At 51.8% G+C, this 18,342-nt stretch overlaps 1 protein-coding gene across 4 annotated transcripts in view; it reads left to right on the top strand.

The window, feature by feature from the left end:
- Nucleotides 1–18,342, top strand: part of PUSL1 (pseudouridine synthase like 1) — a 65,763-nt gene that overhangs the window by 45,096 nt on the left and 2,325 nt on the right. For all 4 annotated transcript variants that reach the window (XM_073317094.1, XM_073317096.1, XM_073317097.1 and 1 more), the window contains exons 6-7: nt 9,856–9,910; nt 18,174–18,336. In XM_073317094.1, the coding sequence (XP_073173195.1) occupies nt 9,856–9,910; nt 18,174–18,336 (218 nt within the window). The remainder of the gene's footprint in view (nt 1–9,855; nt 9,911–18,173; nt 18,337–18,342) is intronic.

Here is an 18,342-nt window from a genome sequence, read left to right on the forward strand (position 1 = left end):
CCGGGATGCTGCCTGTTTCCGGCACCTTGATAATTGTCTCTCCCTTAAAAGACGCTCGCAGCATGAGCAGAGGGATCCACAGAGTGAATCCCCCCAGAGACCAGGAGTTCTCAACCTTTTCCTTTCTGAGGCCCCCCCGCAACATGCTATAAAAACTCCACGGCCCACCTGTGCCATAATAACTGGTTTTCTGTATATAAAAGCTGGGGCCGGCATTAGGGGGTAGCAAGCAAGGAAGTTGCCTGGGGTTCCGTGCCCCAAGGGCCCCTGCAAAGCTACATTGCTCAGGCTTTGGTTTCAGCCCCTGGCGACGGGGCTCAGAGCCCCAGGCGTCAGCCCCATGCGGTGGGGCTTCAGCTTTCTGCCCTGGGCCCTAACAAGTCTAATGCTGACCCTGCTTGGAGGGCCCCCTGAAACCTGCTCGCGGCCCCGCAGGGGGCCCAGGGCCCCTGGTTGAGAACCACGGCCCTAGATCTGGTTAAAAACTGCAAGCCCCCAAGCCAGCAGACAATAATGACTATGTTCAGATTCTACCACCCCAGCTCACCTTGAGGAACACCTAATTGGCGAGTAGCCCATTGGTTAAGTTAAGGTGTCTAGTGCTTAATTAGCTCTTCTAAGTTCCCTCCCTCTTAACAGGAAGGAGCCCAGGTGGCTGGGGGACCAACCCCAACCTGCCAAAGTGCTCTGGAGATGACATGATGAGCAGGACCTCAAATGGCATCTGGGGATACCAGGAGACCAGCCTCTCTCCTGGCATTTCAGCCTGGCGAATGCCAGCTACACGCTGGGAGGAGAGGAGAAAAGCAGCCAACCATAGTGTGTTTGACCCTTTGGGTTTGTGGACTTGCTCTTTGTATGACTGTAGCACCTAGATCCCCGTTGTGCTAGGCACTGGACAAACATAGTGAGACAGTCCCTGCCCTGAATGGTTTGTTATCGAAGGCCCTGATTCACAAAAGCCCTTAAGCACGTTCTTAAATCCCATTGATAAATTAAGCATGTGCTTAAGTTTTCTCCTGAATCAGGGCCAGAATAGACCAGACAGAGAAGAACAGTGCTATCACCCCATTGTACAGCCAGGGAGCAAGGGCACAGAGAGATGAAATGACTTGCCCAAGATCACATAGGAAACCCATGGCAGAGCTGGGCATTAAACCCAGATCACCTAATCAATAGGTCTCAAAGTGTAACTGTAAATGGAGACTTGTCATCAGACAGGGTCTGTTTCCAGTGGAACCCGCAGGGATTGGGTCTTGGCCCTTCGCTATTTAACGTTTTTATCAGTGACCTGGAAGAAAACACATAATCACTGATCAAGTTTGCCAGTGACACAAAAATCGGGGGAGTGGTAAATACTGGGGATGCCGGTTCACTGATACAGCGCAATCTGGATGGTTTGGTAAACTGAGTGCAAGCAAACAAATAACTGTATTAAAACACATAAAGGTATGTGTGGACATCTGAGAACAAAGAATGTCGGCCATACTAACAGGATGGGGCACTGTATCCTGGGAAGCAGGGACTTTGAAAAAGATTTGGGGCTCGTGGTAGATAATCAGCTGAATGTGAGCTGCCAGTGTGACGCAGTGGCCAAAAGAGTTAATGGGATCCTGGGATGCATGAACAGGGGAATCTCCAGTAAGAGCAGAGAGGTGATTTTACTTCTGTATTTGGCACTATTGTGACCGCTGCTGGAATCCTGTGTCCAGTTCTGGTGCCCACAATTCAAGAAGGAGGTTGATAAACTGGAGAGGGCTCAAAGAAGAGCTGCAAGAATGATTAATGGATTAGAAAACCTGCTTTGTAGTGATAGACTCACGGAGCTCAATGCATTTAGTTTAACAAAGAGAAGGGTTACAGGGTGACTTCATTAGTCTACAGGTGCCTACGTGGGGAACAAATACTTCATAACGGGCTCTTCAGTCTAGCAGAGAAAGTAGAACCCAATCCAAGGGCTAGAAGTTGAAGCTAGACAAATTCAGACTGGAAATAGGGCATACATTTGTAACAGTGAGAGCGATTAACCATTAGAACGATTTATCAAGGGCTGTGGTGGATTCTCCATCAGTGACCGTTTTTAAATCAAGGTGGGATGTGTTTCTAAAAGCTCGGCTCTCGGGATTGTTTGGGGGCAGGTCTCTGGCCTGTGCATTGCAGTGGGTCGGGCTGGAGGATCCCGGTGGAAAACCTGAGTCCTGCTCCGGTGCATTAGCCACCAGCCCTTCCTTCGTCGGAACTTGTTCCCCCACCCCTGGGGCAGGCTGCGCGATCGCTGCACGTTAGCTGCCTTGCCAGCTCAGCGATGGCTTGCACTGAGCGCATCTTGTCAGTTCCCCAGCGCTTTTGCCTGGGCTTCCTTTTCCGCCTGCTAAGTGCTTTCTACTTTTAGCCTCTGTCGTTGAGACCTGATCCGTAACAGCATCAGAACACGCATCTCCCCACATCAGTCCGTGCTCGTCGGCTGAACGTCTGCTGCCCACAACACCGATGTAAGCGCTCCGACCGGCCCTGGGACGATGACTGTCTGGGGCGTATTCCCCCTCTGCCTTGCTAGCCCCAGTGCTGACCGAGCATGTGACATGTGCCCGGAGCCCAGTTTCTCCTGCTGGGACACAGGGATGGAGCCACCCATCAACAGAGGCAAGCTACGGCAGTGGGAGTCGGACTCCTGGGTTCCTCCTGTCTGCTGCTGACGTGCTGGAGCTCATGTGCTGGCTTTGAGCGTATGAATGAGTGATGTCACCCTCTAGTGCTCTCCCCCCCTCCTCCACCGGGGACAGTATTACAGACCTAGTAGGACAAGCTGAGGGAGTTCTCCTTTAGCTCAAGTGTAAGAAGCCCATGGATCTGGAACGTAAAGTCTCCGACTGTCTTTTTGGAAAGAAGGGGAAGAAGTAGAGTTAAATCTGATCTGCTGGGGGCTCCTTAAATTCATTATCTTGGTGATATGATGCCCAGCTAATTATGTTTGAACTGTGGCAGAAGGAACTGCAGTCTTGCAGTGAGCAGCCTGGCTCTGCTTCCAGGTTTACGCTGGCAAATGTTATTTACTAAATGGCTCCAATTCATTAGGTAACGAGATTCTTCATTTGCAATTTCCTGCAGCGCTTGTTTTTGAAGAGTCCTTTGCACTGGGTATTGAGAAGCATAAATGAAATGTAAATGCAACCTGCAGTAAACTAGCAATAGCTGCCTACCTGGTGGTAGTGGAAGCCAGTTCTTGTTTGGGAAGGAGCCTTATCTAGGGGTCAGAGCTGCTTTCCTCATCCTTTCTCTGCCGATAAGCGAAGCCGAATTAGCGACCAGGCCAGACTGAGGGCTGGGTGCCCCTGAGCAGAAGGGAGAATGTGTCACGGGCAGCATTTCTCGACGGGACAGATGGGATTTCGTAGAGCAAAGGCTGAAATGAACGTTACTCAGATCCCGTGGCACTGCCGTTTCCTGTTACCTCCTGGCCAGGCCCTTCCCTCTCCCCAGCCTGTTCAAACGGTTCCCTCCTCCTCTCCGCCCTCCCTTGGCTCTATCCCTGCCCCTCCTTGGAATCCGTCCACTTGCTGCAGTTGGTTGAAAGGTTGGCCATGTTTTTCATCAAAAATGTGACTGCCGATGGAGAGGGAAGGGACAGAAATGCCCCATTTCTCCTTCAGCTCTAGCACTCGCTTCCTGTCTCCAGCATCTGTTGCTTCCCAGCCCCACGAGGCTCTGTGGAATTGTACCTGAATTGCACAGGGACTTAGGAATGGCCAGGGTGAATCAGACAGTCCATCTCATCCTGTATCCTGGCTCAGCGGACAGAACCAGCTGTTTCAGCAGAAAGTGAAGGAAGCCCCCACCCACTAGTGGACAGTTATGGAATAATCCAGTTGACCCCAGCTAAGTAGAGGTTGCCCGGAAGCTGGTGGGGTTTATATCCCAAGGAAGGTGAATATCAACGAAGCGATGTTGCACGTGGAATGGAAGGCCATGTTGGGTGGATCTCCGGTGTTCTCAGACAGTTGCACCATTTCCTAAAGGTGACCTGCAAAGAGTGGGAGAAATGGGTGTGTGCCGTCTTTATTTTTGCTGCTTCCTGGTGAATGAGGAAAGATCTGAAAGGTTTGTGGAAGGAAAAAACCCAACAACCTGGTGTATTTGTTACATTATGAATTCAGTTCTTTCCACTCTGTTTCCCTGAAAGACTCTTTGGATGACTGGGGAACTAGTCACAGACACCAAGCAGTTGAAAACTGATTAAATGGAAAGAGAGGGGGATTTTGATGTTCAAAACTGTTGTTTCAGCAACAACGAATAAATTCAGACACCTGCTAAACAGCTGGGGGAAAAGCTCTCTCGTTAAAGACGCAAACCCCAAGCTAATCATATGGATCCAGTCACTGAACTAATCCATGTTTACTTCTCTAGCTCTTGTTAGAGCGGCCAATGAGATGGAAAGTTGGTGATGCTAATGCTCTAGAAGTTTTCTTTCTTTGTTGGGATTTACATATTTTTTGAAATAAACATTTTCTGTAATAAGCTTGTTTGAAACAAACAGATCTCCCGAGCCAGCCAACGTGCTGACAGTCTCTGGATGACTCTGGGCCGGCTGTCTACAGGGAGGCTACATCCCCAGCTCTCTTGACAGGTAGAAATTCTTTCTCGACATTTGGCTGCGAATGCATTTCATGGTTCAGCAGCTGACCCCGGTTTGGAAGAATGTTAATTTTTGCACCTAGGCTTGTGCACCTGAGCAGTCCTGGAGGGGGCTGCAGAGAAGCAGGAAGGGCTGGCTCCGTCTATCCAAACACATGAAGCAGTGCCGCCTGGAGTACGCACTGTGTGTTCAGTTTATTAAGGAGGGCGATGAGAGCTTCCTCAAAGATGTCTTCTAGGAACTTCGGGCCGGACAGGTGCTCCATCTCGTCCAATATCCTGGTCGTGGTCAGTACCAGTTACATCAAAGATCCAGACCTTGCTATTGGCAATTATGGTCTCTCAGCTGCTCCCAAGGAAAGTCTACTCCCAAACCACACAAGTGCGAGCTTCTGCCCCAGAGCCGGAGGCTTTATCCAGCTCTCGCCATCTTGCATCTCAATTACTGCAACATCCTTTTCTCTGGAATTGACCAATGCAGTCCTGTCGCGCTCAGAGCCTGTCGCTTTGACCGTGTCGCCCCCTCTCTTTGCAACCCTGCATTGGCTTCTCCCTTTTCTAGTGTATCGAAAATATAAGCTGCTTGTCTTCGCTTTCAAGGTCCTTCACGGCCTTTCCCCATCTCTCATTCGCCGTCCCACCACCAGTCAGTCCAGGATCCCAGCCTCCATTGCCCACTTGCTGTCCCCTGTGCTGCCTCTCTTGCTGGAGTGGAGCTCCCTGTGAACATCCACAAAACTAATGAATTATCTTCTTTCAGAACCCTCCTTAAGACCCTCCTTTTCCGCGATGCCTACAAAAAAACTTGACAGGTTAGGTTGCTGGTGTGCTGAGACCACAGCCAGTCACGCTGACCAACACTGTCTCATGGTTTTCTTGCACTCCCCTGTCAGTCTGTATCTACCTTTTGTCTATTGTTTTATATGTAGATTATAAACCCTGTGGGACATGGGCTGTCGTTTTTTGTTCTGTGTTTGTACAGTGCCTAGCAAAATGGGGTCCTGGTCCATGACTAGGGATCCTAGGTATTGCAATACTGCTCCTACTAATTATCCTGCCAAAACTCTTGTTTGGTGTGTTTTTTAGTATGTACTATTCTAACTCTATCAATGCCTCATACCCATTTAATCCTGCTAAACTTCTTGGCATCGGTGACATCTTGTGGCAGTGAGTTCCACCGGCTAATTATGCATCATGTGGGGGGAAAAAAAATCTTTCCTTTTGATCAGGTTTGAATTGGCCGCTTTTCAAGTTCATTGACTGTCCCCTTGTCCTTGTATCGTCACATACGGGTCATGCTGGTTTCTGATAAATACGCCAAGTCCCATTCGTTATTTTGCATGCTTCGTTCGTGTCCCCTCTTAACGTATCCAACTCACTGCTGCACTAGTTCATTGCTAGCTGCAGAGTAGCCGCCATCCTCGTTTCCCATCCCTGGCTCCGTTCAGGTGAACTTTTGGCCAAGGTCCAAGTGTCAGATCCCCCCCCAAAAAAGGAAGCCGCGCTGGGCTGCCATGGAAAAATTAGCTTCCGGCGGCTGAGTTGGCTTTGGTGGTGTCATTATTAACCATCGACTCTCACCCCCCAATCCCCATTGGGGGGTGGAAAATTGCGCATAAGGACTGCAGTGCCTGCTGTTTAAATAATAGTGCCTCAATTAAGGCCCATTTTGCATCTCCTGGAGAAGAGCAGGTTGTGTGCATCCTCTTGGGAGATGTCTGCTCGGGTTACATCAGCCAAATGATCCTCATGACTCGACTCCCCCCCCCCCCCCTCCTCCTGAACAGAAGCTGCCTAATTACAGCAAATGCCAAAAGCAATCTTCATGTCAGTGGGAGAAGAGGCTGGTTTTGTGTGAATTTAGTGCTTCCGAAAGTAGCAGACGGATTGGCTTGGTGTGGTGGGGAGGTCAGCAGCCCTGGGTAGCTCAGATGCTGGCCAAGTTTCCTCCCCCTAGATGTGCCTGGGTCCAGAACCCTGACCTAAAAATCCTTCCCTTGCCATTCCAGCTGGGAGGTCTCCGCCCAGCTCTTCCAGTGCACTTTGTTCTCAGCCTGTATCCGTCACTGCTGATCCAGTTCTGAATGCTCACAGCTCTGCCCCTGCAGCACCCCCTGCCGTTCCAGGCATCCTGTCTGCGCTTGGCTTGCCCCCATTTAGATTCAGCTCATCGGGGCAGTGCCCTGCCTGGGTATGTGCATCCTGCGTGGCTTTTGATTGGTTAAAGCACAGGTGAGTCTGGTGAGTTTTAACGAGGGGGAGCTAGCAAACTGGGCTATGCAGCCGTTGAGAATTGAATTGGAAATCGCTTGAGGAGGTTGTGGGCCTTTTAAATGGATCAGCTGGGACCACCCGGCAGGTGCAAATAAAAAGTGTTGATTTCCCGCTTGCTTTGGAGCCTCCTCGCCTGTGGGGCAGCACCTGTGTGGAGCAGCTCCAAGCCAGGCTGAGACGCGTCATCCCCACCGAGCAGCCCAGAACCCTCCAGCCCCCTTGGCCAAGGTAATGCATCAGTGTAGAGCCACCCCAGAGCTGTCCAGCCCAGGAATGACAATCCCATAAGTGAACATAAAAACAGCCAGACTGGGTCAGACCAAAGGTCCATGCAGCCCAGTATCCTGTCTTCCAACAGAGGCCAATGCCAGGTGCCTCAAAGGGAATGAACAGAACAGGGAATCATCAAGTGATCCATCCCCTGTCGCCCATTCCCAGCCTCTGGCAAACGGAGGTGAGGGACACCATCCCTGCCCATCCTGGCTAATAGCCATTGATGGACCTATCCTCCATGAACGTATCTAGTTCTTTTTTGAACCCTGTTATGGTCTTGGCCTTCACAACATCCTCTGGCAAGGAGTTCCACAGGTTGACTGTGCATTGTGTGAAGAAATACTTTCTTTTATTTGTTTTAAACCTGTGCTCCTGAAATTGACCACATCTCCCCAGCAACCGGACTACGCTGTAAATACCGAGTCCTGCTGAGAGCGCCTGGCCCTCTCTTCCCCTCTGGCTCTTCCCCTCTGCTTTGTCCTTGAGCATTTTAGGGTCATGCTACTCAGCGAGGGGCAAATTTCAGGCAGTCAGAACATGTTCCACCTGAAATGGCAGGAAAAGAATCTCTTGAAAGAACCCCCAGCACAACATCTGCTTCCTCGAAAGCTACATTAAAATCAGCAACCCTTCTGGGTCTCACAGGCTGGGAAGAAAAGGGGGGGGAGTCTTAGCCCTGATACAGGGAGGCTGCTGTCCTAGGGCAGAGTCAGATGAACGGGGATTCCACCCGTTTCACTGACCAATGGGGCTGCAGCCCCTACTGTGAACAGAGATTCGATTTGCACATGCGTGGCTTAACCTGCCCTTACGCGGTGACCGCTTCTCTGCTGCAGTGTAGCATTGCCTGGCTGTGCCAGGACAGCTGTACCTGTGGCTGGTCACGAACGGCTGAAATCCCCAGTGGAGGCAAGGCCCCAGAAACCGCCACCATGCTGGCAGCAGCCCACGTGAGCCCACTAGTCAATAATTACAATCGACAGTAGGATCCCCTGCAGCTGCCCCGGTCAGGGAATGTCTGCAACCTTTGGCTCATTGGGGATGGTGCAGGTAAATGTGATTTTTCCCTGGACTGCAGCGATGTCCTTATCTGTGCTAGTTACGTGGTCAGTCTGGGGGAGCTGAGAGTGGAAGGGCAGGGTTGAGGCCCATCGGCTTGTTCTGGTCGGGGCCAGAGCTGTGGTTAGTGTTTCAAACAGGTTGAGAATCTGTGGGGCAGTTTAGTGCATCCAGACCAAAAGGAATTAAGGAAAAAATCAGAAAACCAAAACTTCCCTGACGGGAGAGGTTATTAATTGCACTAAAACTGTGATCTGAACCCCTCTTCCCCAGCACCCCCCCCCAACGCCAGCCGAGGGCTATAGGCGTGTTCTACTTGGTAACCAGAAACCCGGTGGGCAGGTCGGGTGAGTGCCATCCAGGGAGCACTGAAACAGGGCCGGTGGTGTTTGATTCTCTCTTCTCCTCCCAAAGGCTTAAGAAGATTGAGTGGAATTGTTCCTCCTTAATCTTCTCTCCTGGAGCCTGTTTTAGTCTTTTGTTCCCACTCACGCTAGTTTAAACTGATTATTTTTTAGGTCACGGAGAGATTTAGGGAGAGGCTGCGGCTCAGTGCTGTCCGGTGGTGGTGGCACAAAGATGAGTTGTCTTCTTGTGCTTGAGTTTTGGTGCCATTGAGAGCGAACAGGTGAATGGCAGAGCAGCGGGGGACCAAAACTTCCCAAGCACACCTCTGCTGATGCCCTGGAATCCTGACCCATAGCATCCCCTGCTGTGCCCCTCCTAGCTCCCCCAGCAGCTCTGCCGACGCTCCTCAGTCCTGACCCACAGCGCCTTTACCGTTCCACGGCTCTGCTGATGCTGCGCTGCTCTGCTCTGCCCAGACCCACCGCACCCCCTGCTACCTCCCAGCTCTGCAGCTGCCCCCCCTTTCCAATCTGTCGCCGGGCAGAGAGAACCTGCCAGATGGGCCGCGTGATGCAGATGCCGAGGGCACAAAGGGAAGGACCATCCTGGCCTCTTCCCGTCCCCACCTGCGTTGGGCTAGCCACAGTGCGACTGACAGAGCTGTGCGTGGGTTGGGTGGAGAACGGCCTGGAGTTGATGCTGCTGTATAAACTACTTATAAGCTCCATGCAAGAAGCAAGCTGGGATGGTGAGGGAGAAAATTGCTTTGGGTATGGTGCAACGCATGTCCCGTGCAGCCCGTGTCCCGTGCAGCCCCGAGCTGCCCTGGCCTCTCTGGTGCCATCTGTCTTAGAAGCAGCATTTCAGCTTCCCCCATAGATCTGCTCTGCCGTTTCCCTGACAAAGGCTGGTGTCTCCTTTGTTTCGGCCAGCGCTGTTTCTCTTACTCCAGGACTGTGAAATTTGCCTGTTTGCCTGTCCCTCGCAGATGTTTACAGCGAGTGGAGGGCTGGGCTGTGCTCACTGCATAACTGACTGTCTGCAAGTTCAGTTTAGTTCCCGCTGGAGAATCTGGGCTCCAGAGGAAGCTGTCACTGTTCTGATGTAAAGAGCCCTCCCTGATCCCCAACACTGAAGTGGAAACTTGGCTTCACACTGATTCGCCTGCCTGCCTGTAATTGACCAGTGATTTATGGTCCCTCCTGGGGCTGCGGGGGGCTGGTTTGAGAGAGACCATTTTTAAAACTGATCTTTTTTTTTTTTTCCTAGGGGGCTGCAGTTTTGGGAGCTAGAATTCAAGAGCAGATCATTCCTCTACAGACAGGTACGGTGTAGTGCCGCAATTGTGATAGTTCTATCCGCCTTTGGCCCCTTTCACCTGAGGATCTCAAAGCACCCCACCAGCACTAAGCAAACTTCCCTCCATCCTTGGGAGGTGTCTTCCCTATTTGACAGATGGGGAAACTGAGGCAAAGAGGTGCCATGACTGCTTCGGCCACGCAGTGAATCCATAGCAGAGCTGGGAATAGAACCTAGCTGTTTTTATTTCTGCGTTTGGGCCAGTACAACCAGAACCTCTAAGTTTGTTCCTAAAATGACTGGAGGTTCCAGGTCATGTGGGTGGGAGTTCTAATTGTCTCCAAACTACCTTGTCTTATCCCTGTGGTGTGAGTGGCTGCAGCCAATAGCCAGGCAGTCTCACTCTGTGTTACGATGCCGAGCGTTGTGAGGACCGTCTGGAGTTTTCGCTTGCGTTTTGGATCATGAAATACTACGTAGAACTATAGAAAGGAGAGATGGAAAAGCTCCATTACTCCATGTACTTCCTCTCCCAGGGAGATTATTCCCTACTGCAGGATTGTTCCCTGCTCTGCCCTGTTCTCTAGTTTTGTCCTGTCTGCTTTGAAATGATTCAGGAGTGGAGTTTTCACCACATATCCCCCCCTCCCAAGAGAGGCTGCTCCGCAGTTTAATGGAGCTCATTGTTCGGAAAGGATTGGCAGTTCTTCGTTGGTGGGTCTTAGCCATGGTCACGTTCTGGCAGCAGCAAGCTGCAGAGAGAGGGCTGGTTGGTCTTTTTTTGGGGGATCAATAAGCAGCTCTTTTGGATTCCGTTCTGGCAGACCAGCTTTGTTTGCATCATGGGCCGAGCAGCTTTTTAGACTCCCTGGCCGTGGGTGCCCAGCGACTGAGCAGTAGTGGGCTCGAAAGGGGGAGACCTTCAGGGTATGGGAAGGACTTAGGCCTGTTCCCGGGAAGGACAATTTAGAGAGAGAGATTGTCTGTCTGTCTCCCTCCCGGTGAGTGTTTTAGGCATTAGACAGGAGGCCCCAGCCTCAGGCAGTGATATTTTGAGCCCCCCACGCTCCCATCTCTGCTCAACTATCTACTGCAGTCTGCTATGTTTCAGAGGAACAGCCGTGTTAGTCTGTATTCGCAAAAAGAAAAGGAGTACTTGTGGCACCTTAGAGACTAACCAATTTATTTGAGCATGAGCTTTCGTGAGCTACAGCTCACTTCATCAGATGTTTACATCTGATGAAGTGAGCTGTAGCTCACGAAAGCTCATGCTCAAATAAATTGGTTAGTCTCTAAGGTGCCACAAGTACTCCTTTTCTTTTTGCAGTCTGCTATGACAACCTCCCCCATCCCTGCAGAAACCCAGCTCCGCTTTGAACTGTGCGCACCGACCTACCCACAGGCGCAGTCAGGATGCGTTCGACAAAGGAAGCAGGGGTGGGCACCCCAGGAGAACTGTCACGAGGAGTGCAATGTGTTTGCCCCGGGAGGCTGAGGAGGAGGTGATCGGGGCGTGTGGCTATCCCAGATCCCTTGGGGGTAGCCTCCCTTTAAAGCCGGCAGACCTGAAACACTGAGGCATCGAAGTTAGATTCACACCAGGCAGTGACCTCTAGTGGGGAAAATTTAAAATAGTGCCAAGTACTCCTGGTTTTTGTTTTTGTTTTTTAAATAGTGCGTGTCCAGAAGGGTGGTTTCTTCACAGTCAGACCTGGGCTTGTTTTATCCATGCTGAAATGTAGGATCTTAGCAGGTAGAGAAGTAAAAGACCTAGCTGTCTTGAGCAGGGAAGATCCATAAAACAGATCAGTGCTGGGTTGGCCCATCAATCTGAAGGTTTTGAGACCGAACCCAAACCTCTATTTGCTAACAGCACTGGGAGCCGGCTGCTTTGATTGGATTAAGGCATTAGTGGGAAAGTGATGGTGCTTTGTCTTCATCTAGATAACTCCTCGCTCGTTTGACCTGTGTGTGGGTTTAACAAGGACAAACCTGATTAGCTGAGTTTACTCCACTGTAAATGCAACCTCCTGGATAATTGTTTCCTGCTCTTGTACAGTGCTGTGCTTAGGTCCCTGCAGGATTCGCTTTACATTTGTGTCTTCATTTTTCTTGTAAGGGCACAAACAGCCTAATAAAACAAATACAAATGGAACTCAGATGTTAGCCCCAGCCTTCCCTTCTGTGCGGGCAGAACCAATTGCACGTAAGGAAGTGGACTTGCGTTTGCACAACAGCTATTTGCACAAGTAAGCATGGCAGCTGGGCCTCTGTGTGTTTGATCTGACTCCCTCGGTCTGCGTTCATTGGTTGCTGGTAAAATCAGTTTGGTGCCCAAAATCCGAGGCTCGTGGGAAATCTGGAGAGACCCACGGGAGGTGATGAGATAGCAGTTGGTGGGCCTGTCCTGCAGGAGTAGCATGTTCTGTGGCCCAACTCCAAATGTCAGTGGGACTCCCCGTCCCTGCGATGTGTGACACAAAGGCTGTTGCGAGCATCTGGAAAACTAGACCTGGTGTCTCCCCTGAGCCTGCATGATAACTTTCCTCTCAGCGCCCGGGATACTAGACAGACAATCACAAAGCTCCAGCCGTCTTGAGGAGGGGTCTTGCGGGACCTCACCAAACACAATGCCCAGCTTGAAAGGCTGGTCGCCACTGAGCTGGGTGGAATTACGTGTCCGGGGCTTTTGTGAATTGCAGACTTCTAGGAATGCTTGAGCCGTGAGCACAATGGATGAAGTCCCAATCACGTCAGTGACCCCCACTGAACCGTCTCTCCTGCTGGTTGGCCCTGTTAGAAGCTGGCTGCCTGGTTTTGGAACCTGCTCCCATTCCTCGCCTCTTTCTCCCTTTATTTTCCTGGGGATCTTCAAGCCCTTTGCACATTAAACTTCTCAAGGGCAAATTGACTTGCCTACAGTCATGCCGTGAGCTGACCCCAGATCTCCTGGGTCCAGAACTTCCCCAGCTCTAACCACTAGACAGTGTCTTTGATAGTGACCACAGAACAGCCCTTAACCCTAGAAATGGATCGCTAGCGAGGCTTGTGTGGGGAGTTTAAAGTGACATTTCATGACTGCAGCCTAACAGGAAAGCCACCGTGCAAACATGAAGTATGCAAAGGGCCAGGAGATAAATCTAGTTTCAGAATAAGCTCATCAGTATACGAGGGAGGTGGAGGGCTGGGAGTTGATCATGCAGCCTAGCTAGCAAACTCGGCTGTGTATCCCTCTGACGAGATCAGTTGGTGATCCTGGGAGAGCAGCTAGGCTGCAAAGGTACCAGTTCAGAGGCTGCTAGACTCTGTTCCTGGAAATGCTATCAGCAGAAAGGAGGTTTCCTCAGCCCTCTTCAGAAGGGAGGTGCTGAGTTTTTTCCTGGTGGCAAGAGGGAAGAAGGGTCAGGCAGTAGGTAGCCCTGAAAGCTGGCTTTTGGGATGTGCTTGTGTCCTTTGCTGCTGCCGCATGATGCACTGCATAAAGGGCAGGAAGGAGCCTGGGCTTTTAGTTTTTGTTTCTCCTTTTTTTATTACATTAGCAGTTCAGGTTGTGTCTACTCTGCTTTTCCAAGCTTCTATGGTTGACTGTGGAGCTTAAAGGATTATGGGATCTTAACTCTCAAGAATGTGTACCCAGAGCAGTTGAGAAGAGGTGGGATCTTTTTAGATGAGCTGTGATAGGAGCTCCTAGGACTACTACAATTCAAATACTAAATAATCATAGAATATCAGGGATAGAAGGGACCTCAGGAGGTCATCTAGTCCAACCCCCTGAATCATATAATCATAAACCCCTTTTAACTCAAACGCCTGCCAAACATGTGGGAGAAAAGACATTTTTGTTAAAGTTTAATCATCCACTTGCCCCTTCAGTTAAGGGCTGAGAAAGTCCCAACTCAAGGGTTTTGGCTTCTCCAGCAAAATCAGACTAGATATTCCTGATATTTCTGTTTTTCATTATCGGGTGGCACCATAAAGAAGCTAAATAAATAGGGTGCAAGCATAATTTTATTGCCACTTTTATAGGTCACCAAAAGAAGGAGGATCCCAATGGCTGGAAATTCCTGATGCAAAGTTATTAACTGTGATAGAATTCCAATTTCTCTAGCAGTTTTCATCCCCAAATGCTCCCCTAACTATGTACACACAGTCAGCAGCCCTGTGATCTGCAATGCAGCCACCTCTGGGTTGGCAGGGAGCAGCTAGAGAACACAGTGTGTGACAGTGAGCGGGCAGACACCAGGGCAAACCCTGCTCTTGTGACAGATGTCCTAGGGTCTTTCATAGCCAGACCGGACCTTGGTTTTTAAGGGTTTGTACAAAAATCCTGTACACACTTGGCTACCTGCATTAGAGTTTGTGTGTGAAACTTCCGTTTGTCCTGCTCTGATTCTTGGGGGTGAAGGGAGGCAAGATATTTAAACTCTTCAGCTGAGATGGCTAAGAGAGAGAGCAGAGGCAGTAGCAAGCACAGAAGGCGGGGTGAGGCAGCTTTTCATGGCATGGATACGGGAATCATTTTCCCCTTGAGTCATGCGGGGGAAGGCTGTGGGGGAGCTGATTGGTAGCTGGGGAGGAGACAGCGACACGGCTGAGGACAGGCTGCCAATAATATAAAAGGGAACATGTAACTTTTTAGTGTGCTTTTTGCATAAAAGCAAAATGGAAGTGTCCCCTCCTGTGAGAGGCTGAACAGCGCTCCCCGCAACCTGCAGGGCAGGGACCCTGAGCAAAGGCTAGACAACGTCTAGCATATCTACAGTGCCTTCCATCCCCCCCCAGACCCCTACTGGGCTAGCTTTGCCCTTGGAAAGGCAGCCAGGAGGAGCAAAGGGCCTTCTCCTTGAGAGGTCTGGAGCCCTCGCAGCACCTGCTGACTGTACTGTTCGGATTATGGCCCATGGCCACCCGCTCAGGCTCACATTCTCGTAATGAAGTGTTGGGATAATACTAGGGCCCTGGGCATGTGGAGAGCTCAGCTGCTGACTGGCTCCTTGCACCACCTACTTGTTAATTTCGTCCCTCTCTTATGGCTTGTCTTCTAGACTGTGAGTTCTTTGGGGCAGGGACTGCCATGTCCCACGGCCTGAGGGGAGCCACTCTGCAGTGCTCCCGGCCGGCCGGCCTGCCTGTGGGAGCAGAGCAGAGTGCTTTGGACGGGCCAACCTGGGGCTTTCCGGGGTGCCCACCTTGAGATGCCTTAAAAGGGCCTGACATTCGGAAAGCACTGAGCATCGCTCCGACAGGATCAGCTCCCCCCTGATTCTGCCCAAGGCCCTTGAAGGGACACCGGCTGATGCGATGGTAGTGCCCATGGGTGGACAGTCTCCGTTTTGGGCATTCCCTCTTGTGGGAGCTGTGAAATCCCCATCATCTCCGTTCTCCCACTGCACTGTGTGCTTTGAACAGGATCCCCGCCGATGCCCACTCTCCTGGCCCCACCATTGCCTTGCCTGGATGGGACACGGACCTGGCTGTTGCTGATGGTTTTGCAGCTTGTTTGCTAGCAGGGACACCTGTCCAGCTCCTGTGTGTAACTAACTAGCTGCTGGGCAGTTGGTGCCTTGAAAAACACAACAATGGGTTTCACTTCCTAGCAGCCATATGGAAACCAAAGGCCATCCCATACCCTATCACAGCTGGCTTAAGGGAATTGAGGTGTTGGGCCTGATTATTCTGATTAATGATTTGTATTACCATCGTGCCCATGAGCCGCATTCGTGGACCAGGACCCCAGCGTGTCCCAAGACGGTCCTGCCCCAAAGAGCGTACAATCTATCAGAGCCTCTCTCTTAACGAGCGACTGCGCATCCTGTGGGCAGACCTCATTCCTACATGCATCCTTGGTGCTCTAGTTTTTAGCTTTGCTTCTCCTGCATGTTGGTAGATGTGCGGAAGAGCTGTCAGGCTGTGGCCGCTCGTGTTAATGCAGCCGCTGCAAGCGGGCGCTGGCTTCTGCCGCCTGAGCCAGGCAGCAGGCCGTGCACAGCCTGCGTGCAGAGATGCTCAGTGCCTCTGGCATAGGAGGCTGCTTGGGACTGATGACTGCAAGTACCAGCGGTAGCCCTGCAGCACCTTCGGTCTCAGGGACAGAGAGGGAAAGGACAACTGTTGGCCTAGATGCTCGAGTGATGGGTGTGTTCTAAATATGACTTCTCCAGTTCTCCCAGTGTGGACGAAATCAGCGAGTGGCGGGGGGGAGGTGTGATACGCAGATCGGAGGAGGTGTTTGAAATGTCAGATTGCTGGCTGCGGGGGCATTTCCTCTCATCTGACTCGCTTGTTTTTGGCTTTTTGAGAGAGAAACGAGCCCCCGAGTCTCCCCCGCCTGGAAACAAGGTTGGTTGGGTAACTTGAGTTTGAAAGCCCAGCTCTAGCTCTGTCACATGCTTGTTAGTTTCCTACCGCAGAAGGATGTGTGGGCACTGCTGCTCCTCGCCTCCGCTCTGCTCGCTCTCCGCCCACGCGTGCGCTCCAGTTAGGGGGGGTGGGGGGGCTCAGAATATAATGCAGAGGGCCCAGGAATTTGGTCTGCACTTCACCCCTCCTCCTTTGGCCACTGCAGGTCACTGGGCTGATTTGTGTCACTGGTGGCAGCTGTCACGGCTGCCTGCAGTCCCCAGGCACCACTGAGCAGGGCAGACGCATGGAGCTGGCAAATCACAGCAGCGGTAGTGCAGCCGGGGCCACTGCCTATCACTGCAGCGCAGTGTCCTGCCCCCTGCAGGCTGGAGATGGGGGCAGCTGCTGGAGCTCACCAGAGCATTGGGGGAGCAGGGGCCATGCATGAGGGGGTGTCAGAAAGGCGGGGTCTCAGGGCATGTCTACACTGCTGTGTAAGCCCAGGGTTTGCATTCAGGCTCACCGCTAACCCCTCTTCCGTGTACACACACATCACTCTGTTCCAGGAGGCTCTAAGCCTGGGTTCAAGCCCTATTGCTTTGCAGTGTAGACACAGCCTCCCCTGGACTCATGTTCTGGGAATTTCCCACAGTCCCATGGGCTGACTTTTTGTCCTCTGAACAGTCATGCTTGGTGGACAGTCCAGTTTTCCCACACAGCCCCGTGAACGAAGGGCTAGAGTGGCCGCATTGTGGGAGGGCGCTAGGAAGTCTGGGATACGCCTGGCTGGACTCGGACCTGCATAATGCAATGTAGATGCTGGAGCCCCAGGTTGGGTTTCAACGATTCCTAACCTGGGGTTACGAATGGGTGTAGATGCTCAAGCCCTAAGGTAACAAACCCAGGGCAGGCTTGTTCTGCTAACCCTGGGCTTGCGTTGAGGGTAGACACACCTTGGGAGTTAAAAGAGCAAGGCCAAGGGGTGCTTCTGGGAGATGTAGAAGCTCCAGACTGCCATATCAAGTCCAGCCCAGGTCTGTATGGACAGAGAGTCAGGGCTCTTTGGGGTGACTGGTCTCGGCCTGGTTCTCTTTGGTTACGTCTACACCACACTAAAGCACGCACGGCTGACCTGCGTCTGCTGACTTGGGCACGCGAGGCTAGGCTGTGGGGCTGCAAAATCGCAGTGTGGGCGTTCGGACTCAGGCTGGAGCCCGGGCTCTGAGACCTCGTGACTGGGGGAGGTCCCAGACCCTGGGCTCCGGCTCGAGCCTGAACGTCTCCACTGTAATTTTACAGCCCTGTGAGCCCAAGTCAGCTGACGCAGGCCAGCCGCGGGTGTTTCACCTAGCAGGTCTGTGCCGTGATGGAGCCCCTGGGTTGGCATCTCAGTAAAGAAGCCCAGCATAGAATAGACCACGGAGCTTGGAATCTTCTCCAAGGGCCGGAGCCCCCTTAATTCCCACTCAGGACCTCTCAGGAGACGCCCAGCCCTTTGGGTCCGGACAGAGGCACAGAGTTAGCTGGGATGAGTGATGGGAGCTTCCCCCAGCCAGTGGTGGCATTAAAAATACCTGCAGAAGAGGCCCCAGAGAGACAACATGTTCTTGCAGGGGCCGGTTTATCTCACCTTCCTTTGAGTAAGGGGCTTAATTTACCAGTCGCCAGTGCTGGAATTTTCTCAGGCCACTTTTTCTCAACCAGTGTGTGTTGGCAGGACTCCTCCCAGGGTGACAGGGACCGGGCATGCTGCCTTGAACTGCAGGGCGTGAAGCATCACTCAATACGCTAATTCGCTGGCCTGGTAGTTATGGGACATTACATGCCCCTGGGCCCTGCTGGTTTACACTGAAAGCATCAGGTGCCGGGCAGAGGGTTTTCACATCTGCTTTTTACAAGGGCAACGATGGGGCGGTATTTCTAAGCCGGATTCTCTGTCGTTTCAGGTACGAAGGATGGCAGGGGCTCTGGTAGCAGTTGGCCAAGGCAGGCTGGCTCCTTATCGCATAAAGGAACTATTAGAGATCAGAGACCCGCTGGCTTATCCACTAAACACCATGGCTCCGGCAGCTGGACTCTTCCTGAAATCTGTGGAGTACGATGAAGCTGGTAAGT

The sequence above is a fragment of the Lepidochelys kempii genome, chromosome 18 (assembly GCF_965140265.1).
Source record: "Lepidochelys kempii isolate rLepKem1 chromosome 18, rLepKem1.hap2, whole genome shotgun sequence".
In the NCBI taxonomy this organism is placed as follows: domain Eukaryota; kingdom Metazoa; phylum Chordata; order Testudines; family Cheloniidae; genus Lepidochelys; species Lepidochelys kempii.